Below are 12,712 nucleotides of genomic sequence, written 5' to 3' on the forward strand. Positions count from 1 at the left end.
ACTCTAAGAATTGATCACTTCTCTTTGTGGCTGTATTTTCCAAAGGTCCTTACATTGTACTGCCTCTACAAAAGAGACCATAGAAGACATCTTGGTCCATCGCTTCAGGTTACCAGTCTGAATTATCGAAGAGTGTACTAGTAACAGCTGACATCCCGCTTATGCAGCTAAAGTTATGTTTGACCCATCTCTGTTGCTGAAACTTGATGCACTATACACTAGCGGTTAGTTTCATTTGGAAGGAATCTAATTTCCTATTCCTTGTTCATTACCCAAGGATTCCGTTCTTGACTATGGAATGCGACTTGACCTCATGGCATTTCCATGATTCATTTGATTACTCTGCCCATGTACTTTTGATCCCCACTTGTTTTGCTCATATGCAGCCACCGTTCACCTTGCCGTAAAGGCCGTCCTGTCAAAGACCGGTAAACTAGCCTGTATGCATATGTGTGAATGTCCGCAGCTGACCTACTTGACTATGAGTGTTCGTGTCCTGACTTGTTCTATCATGAGTTCCTTGTGATCGCACGGTCAAGCAGAACCACGAAACTGTCGTCGGGAGAGACGATCGCACCCGGCACTCTGTTGTCAACACTCCGCTCGCCGTTGTTTTGAAACTGCGGCAGTGCACTGTGTCGGTCAGTGACAGTTTCAGGTGTTGGTAATTACGAGATTTTGTAGAATGCACATTTACACATGATTCGTTTAAACAATCGTCCTCTTGTCCTGGCGCAATCACTCTGGTGAGTCCACACCAAAGGGGAAAATCAATGGACTCGAATTTTGCACTTTTTAGAGCTCATCAGCAGTGCATATCCAATGATCGTGCATAGGATTGAACTCCACACATCTGACATGCGAGCGTGTTACCACTACTCCACCAATGCACTCTGGACTTACCCGAATTTTACGCCTGAATAAATGAACGTGTTCGTACTTGGGTGATGTGAGCGGAAAACCCGACGCCTCAAACGACGATCCAGCAACATAACTTGGTTGTGTTGATCGACTGACCCGCCAGTGAGGACCTCCCAATCAGGTAGCGCCACAGATGCTTGAAACCTGCTGGACACATTTTGTTAATTTTGCCTACCTTTATGTAGATAGCACCGTAGAATTTCAAAAACGATTCTTGCTTTTGATATTCAGGATCGTCAAACCTACGTGTGACTCAAAGTTCCGTGTCGGCAAGAACGATACAGTTGATTTTAACGAAATTTCCAATGATAACACTTCCTTCGTGTTTTCAAATTTCAGGTCCGATGTACTGCAGACTGATGATTTTCATGCTTTATGGCTACGTGAAATTGCAGCCAGTCCTATTGGAGACCCACATTCACACCGTTCTGGACCACATCCATTATGAGTGCGCCCCTTTTACGCAGTCCGACTTCCAAGCAGTGTATACTGATTTCATAAATATTCTGGACCTCATTATACATCGACTGGGTAATCAACCCAAGCCGAAGCTGAATGATCGGTTGTAAGTTAATCCATAAATGACTGTTTCACTAAGCCGTTGTTCTCGGATCACGTGATCCGGTTAACATGGGGGGAACCTCTCGCTTCCAAAACTTAGAGGCACCGTTTCGGATAAACATGTATCTAGTTAATTCCTGTGAGAATATAATTATGAGATCTTGAGGTCACTGAGGTTGATGTCAACCATATGGTTACCGAATGACATCAAGAAAGTCATCCTTCAAATTACTACTCAATCAGTAGTGTCAAAAATTTTTCCACCTAATTTTTATCGTGCAGCTAGGGGAGGTGTGTTAAACAAGGGGTTGTTGCTTGTAAAACTGAAGCTACCGATTCTCCGAAATATAGCTGCTGTACCCTGGGAAAAACATCTGAAATCTAGTCAAGGCGTGTGATTATCTGACAAGTCCCCTTTGGGAAAATTCCCACGTTGTGCAAAGCCTCAAAGAAATACGGGTGACCTCTTCTGGGATTTCATTTCTGTTGGTGATCCGCTCAAAGCTGGGCGACTTTACTTGTCCCTTGAGGGTACAAATTCACCGGGCATTTTGGCAAATCCATTTAGTCAGGCGTTTATGTAAATGTGGCAAAAATGAGCACAACACCCAGTTTCTTCGTAATTTTGGCTGTGCTTTGTGAGAATGCAACCATCCAGTTATTATCTGCAACCTCTACTTCTATCTTGTTCCCATATGTCTCGCTTTTCTTATCCACAACTGCAGTGTAATCCACGCAGTTACTAGCCTCATGAAGGCATTCGGTCGCCGACTTCAGGATTATTTCAATTCTTCCACTTTATTCCAACAACCAACACGATTCATGTGTGCTTTCCAAGCCGTGGCAAAAAATGAAATTGCCAGGGTTACTGTAAGTTACGGATTTGAATTTGGCATGTTTTGTGTTTTTTGCGTATAAGTGTAACTGGAATATGATAAGCTTGACGGCTTCCCCTGGGTGTGGTGGTCCTTTTTGGCAACAGCACTTGTAAGATAGTATTTTAAGTGATTCTTTGGAACATCTTCCACCATATTAGCGTGAGGAGATTTGGCAGTTTTAAAGAGCTCTCGTCCTGTAAGTGAGTACACTCTACCATGGAGAGCCGATAAGCATTGTACAACTGTTTCATCCTTTCTGGGAGTCAACAACATTGTTATCCCACGAAGCTCCATGGAGTTTCGAACCTGCGAACTCTCGGTTAGTAGCCTGAACACTTGACAGCCAAGAACAGCTGATCAGCATGTGATCAACTCGTATTTAGACTCTCCCTCAAATCTCCATCTGAGCAGTCGTCATTCGAGCAGCCAGTCAACACTTTGTGACTACGCCATGTGCATCCCGTAAATGAAGAATGAACAGCGCTGTAGCCTCTCTGAGTGCGAGTTAAGGAATTGGTGATCTGCTGCTCGTGGTCGAACGGTTAATTGTTCGAATTACTAACCGAGTTAGTGACTTCTCAATAAGAAAGGAACAGCTGTACGCCACTTCCCGGCTTTTCAGCATAAATTGCCTTCATTTACTGGACGAAATCTGTGACGGCCCCTCAGTTGGTAGCTTCAGAGAAATACAGCTGCAGCACTGACAAGAAATATATAAGGTGGTATTGTTAAAAACCTATAAGCTATAAATGCATTTGTGTTGACAAATAGTCGTTCAAATGTAGCTCCTTTTCGGTTCACAGCTGTTGTACAACTGGCAGGAACCACGAGAACTGGGTTATAGCCAATCTGCCGAAATCTACACAATTCTAAATCAGGCTTGGTTTCAAACCATGGGAATCTCGGTCAGTATTTCCTAGCCTTAACCACTGAGCAAATTCAATCTCTGTCTGAAGTTACATTGGTTGCCTTATCACCCCACATGAACGAATAGTAGAAAAATCCTTATAAGTAAGTAGAACATATGCAAATATGAATTGCAACAGACCTGGTGTAACGGTGATACTACTGATGGGGAGGCATGGGAGTAGTGTGGTTTGTTCATGGAATTTTGTTTTGAGTCCCTTGAAAAGGGGAGATGTGTTGCGGAATTTTTGGAGTCGCTTTGTAACACTTGCTTGGATTTGAGCGAGGAATGATTGGAGTTAATGAATATCCAGGAAAGTTCGATAAGACGCGTTCAGGAGGAGATGGGTATCCAGTTTTTCCAAATAAGAGTTTTGCTTCCCTGTCCAATAGTCTGTAACCAGACAGTTGGCATTTTCTAATAAATGACTCCGCAGCGAAAGCCTTCTTTCTTCTACTGGTACACAATGCTGGGTGCATCAGCAACAAGAGTTCAGACGCATATGGTGAAACTGGGGCCAGCGTTGCAGCAACAGCTTCTCTCGGACCGCATCATTTCACGGAGAAAGCTGATCATCAAGGGACCAACCAGCTGTTGCTGTGCATAGGTTGTCGGTAAAAAAAGGTTTAAGCTCCATTTTGTCTACTCATATAAACTTACAAATAAAAAGGTTGGCGAGCAACTGGATAATGCATATTTGTCTGCCTGGGCTTCACTTCACTTCATTTCAGTTCAGTTCAGTTCATTTTATCCGTTATGAACCTTGTACCAAGGGTACTTCGGTTCCATCTGCTGCGTTTTTGATTACAGAAAAGTAGAAAAGCGTGGGAGCTACAGCCAGTCGTTAAAAGCGACTGCTTGTTCAGTTAGTTCGGGGAACGGGCAGGTAGGCGTTGAAGGCATTGGCACTGTAACCTACTACCACATAAACTAATGCTTTGGCTCGAAAGAAAACATTTCTCTTTGGCACTCCCAAAAGCAAATGTCAATAACGAATTGCAGTAGGTGAGCCTCTTACATCGCTCTCCTCAAATTAAATGCTTATCACAACTGCGCTCATAACTGTACCAACTATGTATGTGGAAGTGGTATTCTTATCGGCTGTTTGTTCATTATTGTGCATTTACATTTCGTTCTGCAGTGGGAATGGAACTATGACATCATCATCAAAAGGATAACTGGAAACGTACTGGTGATTTGTTCGAAACGCATAAAGGCACTTAAGAACATCACCACTGGTGGGTTTGCCATCTTCTCGGGACTGGTTTACACTGAACTCCTTGAGGTAAGCATTTTTGTTAATAATACCCATTGGAAATAACGGACTAATTAATTATTTTTGTTCATGATTGACTATTGATGGCAGTTCAGTCAGAGACAGAAGAGAACTCTAGGCTGTTCATTTGGTACTTGCCTCACAAATTACCACAAGAAGACTCACCTTGTGAAACGCAATCGAGTGTGGATAACGATTTTGTTCGTTTTCTGCAAGCCATCTCTGAGATCAAAGGGCATAATGCAATAGTAACGGATTTCATCTACTCCTTAATGTTTCCTTCCTATTCAGAGTAATTTCTTGGTCTCTGAACTATCCCAGATACCATCGGATGTCAGGGTACTAGTTGTCTCTTTGTATTCATCCATGTGAATGGTACCCTTTAAGATACGAATTTAAGGTTCCCTTGCGGTATCATAAACAATGAGACCGGATAATCCATTAAATTTGACAGAGTGGTTGCTCGTTCGGAAGTGCGCTTGCGCGAACGATTTAGCTGGAATACCATACCTGAAGCAGTGACAGACTCATGCAAGACCCAATGAAATCGGTCGATAAATAGGTGTGGCTTATGAATTATCATTATACGATATACGAACGGGACAGTGTCACAAGAATAACAAGCTAACAGTTCAATGGTGCTACCAGAAATAGAAATTCCAATGAAGGTTTCATCCTACAACTGAAGTCAGTTGATACAAAAAACTGCGAAGCACTGTACAGCTGCTTTATTCTCATTGGAACTTATCAGTGGTGCGCATCCCACGAGTCTCCAGGGTGATTCGAACCGGCTGCTTTCTGGCTAACAATCGAAGATTAAACCGCTCGGTCACAAGTAATTGATTAACCCGCGCTTTGGTAGAACATAGCGTCACTCAGCCTTCATTCACGGAATTCACATCTTGTGGTCACTTGTTGACTGACCCCTCGAGGGACAACTTCTCGTCGTGTATTTTATTTCTTCTTTCATCTGACAGTAAATTCAAGCTAGTCAGTCGACTATGACGCCGTGGCGAATGACGAAACAATAATAGGTCTGATGATATTCAGAGTATAGATTAACCAAGCCCGTTCTTGCGCGCCTTGTGCTCTGCCTTAGCCCTCACCAAACATGGTCCTGGATATCTCCTTTAAACTTCCCATCGAATTCATCACGGTGGACTACATCTGTGCCAGATACAACCCTACAGCAAAGAAGGACAAATATCTATGGGACACCCGAGACAGCTGTTCTATGAAGGAACGAAAAGGTACGACCATTCGGTGTATTTGCCGGCAAACAGGATACTATGCTATCCTTTACGTAAGTTATACTGAAATTTTTCAGGCATGCAATCCATTTGTTAAACTAGTACCCGGATTAGTACCTGTATTCAGACATAGAGTTATCACTGCTGATTAAACGTACACTACTCGAAATGGCATCGTTTAGGAGGCGCTAGAAAGACCACAGACGCAAAATGTGTTTTCTCAACTTGCCTTCTACTAAAGATCGCAACTCTTGATTTTGTTTTATCTGCAAGGGGACGTGACCCTGATGGCTGACCTCATCATCCTCGTGGGTAGTCCTCAGGTCCGTCTCTCTAAGGTTCGCGTGTAAATCTCAAGCTTTTCCACCATTTATAGACACAGCCTTCAGGTAAATATTACTGGTTGGCATCCGGTGACCTCATCATCCAGCTCACTTAATCCAGTCACGATTTTCTCTCCAAATGGCAGCTGTGTTGTATCCATCAATAAGTCGTAAATTTTCCGGGCTCGTAGTTACTATCTTGCAAAAGGGTCTAAATGCTCTCCAATTCGTAGCGTTTAACGTACGTTCGGATATCAAAACGGCAAGGCTCGTTGAAAGCCATTGCTGTTACGTCAGGCGTGAACCTCATATTGATGCTCAAGCGCCCAAGAATGTCGAAATATGTTTCTCTACTGGTAAATCAACTACTGCAATGCGAACAAATGTGTTACATCTTTTCATTCCGCCAAAGCTTTCATTCGGTGTCTTCGCATCTGTGTAATCCGTTAGTTTGTCCTGAACGCAGCCCAAAAAGGAAGGTAGGCCGCTAGCATTTCACCACAATTAGAAGACCACGAACGGGGCCGTAACAGAACTAAGAATTCAAAGCGTCCGATAGATGCTGTGCAACATGGTAAATTGTTTTTTCTTTATATAGGTGTAATTTGGATGAATTAGGTGCCAAGATTTGATAAGCTCATTTCCAAATATTGTTTGTTCAACCGTGAAACCGCCCTTTCTTTTGTTGTCACGTTTCAGCCACAGAAAGACATCGAAGCTATTGGTATAAAATTTTACGGAATTCTTCGGAGCTACAGAATGTATCTCGTTCATGCTGTAACCAGTGGATTTCTTTTATTTGGATTGTCATATCTACTGGCAGTTCAACTGTGAGTAGTAGTTTGTACCGGAGATTCTAATTCAGCCTGCATTTCGTATCAATAAGACTAAAAAAACCCCGCCACTGCGGAGAATGTAGCTCTTACATGGCCGAAAATTTCAAACGCCACTGAAATGTTAAGTCTTAGTACCTCTGGCTTAATCCAGACCCTCTTGTGTGATCCCTTTACATTTTAATTGCAATCGGTTTGTCTCTATCGTTTCCCATTGTGATTGAGCACATTTTAGAATCACTCCACTCTAAACGATCTGCAAAATTCAAATAAGAATATCATCCAATGAGGAAGCACTTTTGAAGGACATGGAAATCCGCGATGCATGTTTAGACGTAGTACACTACTCATAAGGTGGCTGAAAACTCTTCATAAACGAGAGATTCAGCTGAGTTCCAGGTGAGTCTCTCGTAAAACTGAATTTGTTTGCAAATTAGTGTATCTCGCTAATTTAGTGCAATTTGGTCTCAAGTAGAACAAAGGTTTGACAGAAATTCGGGGACTGTGCCCTACCTGACGCGCCCTAAGAGTGGCGAAACCGGTCGTAGGCTTTCGAAGGATTTTCAGCAACCTTATGAGTAGTGTATTACGAATATACGTGTATCGCAATGTCTCGAATATCCTACCAACTGGGAATATCCTACTGGGTGGCCTGGTGGAGTACATTCAGTTGCCTGGAAACATCATAAACGAGAGATTCAGCTTGGTTCCATGTGGGTCTCTCGCAAAACCAAATTTGTTCGCAAATGAGTGTATTTCGCTAATAAGTTAACCCTCTCTTGATGCCATTTTATCAACAGATATGCGTCGGTTGGCTGTAGTCTTTTAAATCTTGAAAGCCTCTACAGCATTTGAAAGCGCTGTTCCTAATATTTTAACACGGGGCTTGGGCGTAAGGTCCCTAAAAAACCGAACTTATCCTTGTTTAACAGATCCAACCGGTGGTTCGCTTCTCGGGCGATGATTAGACATCACGTGGGCAAACAGTGCTACCATCACCACGGTCAACAAGTTTTAGAAACTCATGAGTACCGTGTGCAATAAGGACGGTGAATGTCAGTCAGGTCTCTCTGTTAGGATGGCTTAGGGGGCGAAACCAGCTAGTAAACGTGAACACCCGAATGTTTATGACCTGTTATGGAAGAAAGACCTCAGGTGACTATCCATCAGCACTGGCAGCAGAGGAAGTGGATCGGTCTGGCAGTGGAGAGGGTTCTTAATTCCCAACCACTTTGGAATTTCGTAACGTGTTTCAAATTCTTGTCAAGTAACCAGTTTACTCAACCTAATTGGACTCGAAAAGAGAGTACAATGTCTTAGAATAGTCGCCTGTGCGGTGGTGAAGCATTGGTGCTGAACACTGATGTCATGCTGTCGATGATGATGATGATAGTCGTTTAATGGCACCGGCGATACGGTCTTTCAGTGTCTGTGAATTGCTAGCAGTTCACCAGTTGACCAATAGAGATTTTAAAATTGTGAATATTCCTACCAGGGAAAATCAGCCAACAAAGTGTGTCTTGGCTGACTTGCATTTTAGTGGAGACAGACTTGTGTGAAAGAACACACCGAGGAAGGAACGTTCTCTCTAAGAATGGCTCCTGGCGGAAGCGAGTTTCGTACAACGTTTGCTCTCATCAACGAAAATAAGTCCAGGAACATTATCCCTGTATTACTCTGCTCTGGACATCGAGGTATGATAAACTACATAGAGCCAGGTGCAGTGTCGCCATGGATAAAAGATGTTTCTGTGATCAACGGGCAGGACGCTGTTTGTCGTATGGCGTTAATGCTGACTTGCGCGAACGTTGTCATCTTAGGCAATCAGTAAACCGCTCATCCTTCGGAACAGTATTGAAAAGTTTGGTGTAAACAAGTATATATATATATATATATATATATATATATATATATATATATATATATATTCAGCATTGTTCACAAACTATCACAATCATCAACGCGTAACCACATTCATCTGCTGAGTACAGCAGGGCAGGTAGGCGACACTGGGTCACTTCCGACACCTCCAATTTTCTTCACTATTGTCTGATGAATGACACCCCCCTCAATCCCGTAAATAAGCGGGAACACAAACCCTCTCCTTTTTTCAGTCACAAAATATCTCTTCTTGATTCTCCATTTTTAGTGTTACCTCTCTCCGAAAAGAATTCCTTAAATTTACGCGCCAAAAGTGGTTTGAAAAGAAAATTTCTTATGTCCAAGCAATTGTGGAGTAAACGAAAGTTTGGGATGAGTATTCCTCATATCATTTCAGTTTACGCGGAGTATGAAATTTTCGGCTCGCAGTATGAACGAAGTCTGACAAATATGCACCTATATTTAAGGGAAACCAATAAAGACAAAATGAGGATGGACTGTAAAAACCCTCGCTGCACATGGGTTTGGTGTACATCGGTGGATTGGGACGGTTTCCAGTGGAAACGTCTTCAGTATGTAGTTCTGTGTGGTAGTCTTCCACTCACTTGATGTGTCAAAATGAATGTGGTGTGAATTTCCAACTGATGCCCTCTTCAACAGATTTGCTAGGGCACAGCTATTGGTTTTATGTGTAAATTCATTTGCCGACCATGTTCGCCTAGTAGTTCTTTCGATATAATTTGCTGTAGATGAGCGGGACATTGGTGTACACAGGTGGAAGCTGGTCTTGCAACATTTGTATCGATGCCGGGTGGCTGACAACAACGGCTCAGTAGCTGTATCACCCACACAAGGCATCTGCAGATGAGGTGGCATTCCTTAGACACATATCGTACCACCTTCTGTGCAAGCAGTTTCCAGTTCTTTCCAGATGCCAGTTCGAATAGCTAGTTTTTCGCAAGGTGTTAAAAATATATTCCAGCTCTCCTTGAACTGCACCTGGTGTATAAATCTTCACGCAAACAACGTTTTCATCATCACGGACAACAACACAAGCGTTGAAGCTGACGCCTCAATGCCGTACAGACAAACAATTATTTACCTACACTCGAGAAGAGAACAGACTGGTTGCAGGAGGACCTGGTACTGAAACGCCTAAATATCCAAGCGCTTAGTGAGGCAACCTGGAAAGAAACTGATAGCACGAATGTCACTGACATGGATCAGCCGCTATTTCTGCTAATCCAAATGCAGGAGGCGGTGGTCACAGCGACCCCATCTAAGAAGGCAGATCGCACCAACAACACCTGAACTCTCTTAAATTCCCTTGAAACCCTTCTACCAAATCCAGCTCGCAGTCTGCACCATCGTCTTAGTAGACGATGTTTCGGAATGCGCGGCACACGACCGAGCCAAGCAGGTTTATTTTCACTTTTAGGGCGACAAAACCAGCAAAGTTAGTACAGTGAACACAAGTGTGTTTTGTAAACACAGCATTGTACATTTGCATCACTTTCACACACAATGGATAGGTGTTTTCTTGCCCTCTCAGTGACTGGTTAAACAGAAGTGAAGGCTTCAAACAGATGCTCCGGGGTAAAATTAGAGAAAACGCTTCTACGAAATTGAAAATTTCCTCGGCCCTTACAGTTGTTATGTGGATAGATATTTTTCTTCCCATTTATCTCTTCGTTCATTATAGACCTGTTGATGCAAGGGGTCTGCTGACGCTGTCCATCCAACTCCTTACACTCCAACTTGCCAGAGTGCTCCTACAGATGTTTGTGATCTCAATAGATCAATTTCACTGGTGCAAGGTAAGTGCCCGTTCAGATTTTGTGTTCCTTTCGAAACATGCCACCCTTGCGAGCGATTGTGTTTGAAAAGTATTTGTCCTACTACTGCCCACTTTCTTCTCTTTGTCCACATCAAACTGGTCCGATGATTTTTTTTCTCCTTGTGACTCATCACTAGCAGTACCAAAATTATCAGTTGCCTTTCGACATCGACAACACCAAATTATGCGCTTGCTTCTTCGGTCTCAACAGGTAGGAAGTGAAACACGTTCCAAATTACTTTGTTGAAGCATCTTACATTTTTAGAGAAGTACACTAAGTTACAAACTTATTTGGCTTTACGAGAGACTCACCTGGAACCGAGCTGAATCTCTCGTTTTTGATGTTTCCATCTTACGTTTTATCCACAAGAACAGAAAAATCACCAATGGGTCTGATTGGTTTGTTGCTACTGAATCAAACAGTTCACGCTAATCGTAAATTCACCCACTGTTTGAAAAAGACGCCAAGCAAGGGTGTCAGTCTGTGGCAAAACAATGTATCGATACCGTCGGCATGCAGCAAGGAAGGATTTCATCACAGAATTCCGGAGAATGAAATATTTTGGTGCACTGCAGCCATCTGAGTAACCATGGTTCGTGATTATCTATCACCACCTTTGCCTTTTCCAACTGGCAGAATTAAACATTCTATCTTCATATATTCCCAAGCCTTGACCAAGCCAACTCATTTGCCAACTAAGTCGGCGTTATCTGAAGGCTCAGACGAACCTTCCCATTTCTGTTTCTAAAAAAATTGTCGCAGGGTGCGTCTTTACCTTCCAAGGTACTACTGGTGATTTCTGGTGCAATTTTACACTGTCTAACTATTTTCTGTTTACTCCAATCTGTTGAAAATAAAGCAGCCACACATTGGTTAAAACGTTTTTTTTTGCATTCGCACCATCCTCATTCTACCCGGTATGAACTCGTCATCCTGTTTCGCAGGTCGGGTTTCACTACTGAAATCATCTTGTGACACACTGGCTCACTCATGAGGGAAAGGCCAGTTGTGAGTAGTCAGACGAAGAAACGCGCGTCCCAATACTGTGAAAAACCGTATTATGAAGCAGTCTGAGGGCACAGTTATACTGTTCGCTGAGACAGGTTTTCAGGACAGCAAGGCGTTTCTCCCAGTATGCTCATAGTTATGGAAGTAGTCGTGCTGCCTCGGGAGACATCTCTCAAGGAATCATTAGGAACTGCTATCCCACGGTTTGGAGTTTTTAGTCAGAGGCTAGCGGATTAATTTCCAAACGAAACTTCATAACTTCTCACTGCCATGTGGGTCTTTTGAGTTAAAGGCTTAATGCGAGTTACGACCACCAGACGTTCTTTTTAGCCTTGGATAGTCGGGAAGTATTACTCGCCCTTACATCTCTACTCTAACTATTCTTTCCCCCACAGATCCCTCATCTAAGTCCATCCAATTCATTTAGCTCACGATCGCTTTATGGTTACTTGCATCTAAAATTCTGCTCAGCAAAATAAAGCAAAATAAATCTCCGGTAGATTCAGAAGCTCTGTCTTACATCGCTGCTTTCAAGTTTTATGCTGCCAAGTCGGACAATCGATAGGCCTTGCACAGACCTAGTTTGTGCTTTCGATCGACGCATGTCGTGCCTCTGAAACAGTTTACGTAAACCCACCGAGAGACAGCGGCTCTGAGGCTAAGAAAGCTTCTACCAAGGTTCATCATCGCTACTTCTGTCGGTAAGACTTACATATATCATGATTTTCGCATATGAATGAAAGCCCAGGTTTGCCAAAGTTATGAAGAAGTCTATCTTGAGAACCGGGCCGGAATTGGCGTTGACCGCATAGATGATAGGGAGCGGCTTCTTCATTTGTGTGCTGAACATCAATTACTTCCAGCCACCAACTGAAAACCAGCTCCGGACTCAGGTGGACCATGTGGAAGTCAGCTACCACAGCTACCAATACAAGATTTCCGTTTATTTTAAAGCACACAACATGACATTGACAGGGGCATTATGCGGGCATGGGTAACTATTCTCTTCCCCTGAGGAACGGGCTGACTGACGCAT

General features: G+C 43.1%; 1 protein-coding gene across 1 annotated transcript; it reads left to right on the forward strand.

Moving 5' to 3' along the window:
* Positions 1–1,054: 1,054 nt before the first annotated feature.
* T265_03146 (hypothetical protein) lies at positions 1,055–12,488 on the forward strand (the record flags this gene model as incomplete). Its single annotated transcript, XM_009167559.1, is given in 8 exon segments — positions 1,055–1,260; positions 1,277–1,486; positions 2,208–2,352; positions 4,409–4,552; positions 5,643–5,846; positions 6,816–6,946; positions 12,148–12,225; positions 12,425–12,488. 8 exon segments carry the CDS (start codon positions 1,055–1,057, stop codon positions 12,486–12,488), a joined length of 1,182 nt encoding a protein of 393 aa, XP_009165823.1.
* Positions 12,489–12,712: the final 224 nt, after the last annotated feature.

The sequence above is a fragment of the Opisthorchis viverrini genome (genome assembly GCF_000715545.1).
Source record: "Opisthorchis viverrini unplaced genomic scaffold opera_v5_43, whole genome shotgun sequence".
Lineage (NCBI taxonomy): Eukaryota > Metazoa > Platyhelminthes > Trematoda > Opisthorchiida > Opisthorchiidae > Opisthorchis > Opisthorchis viverrini.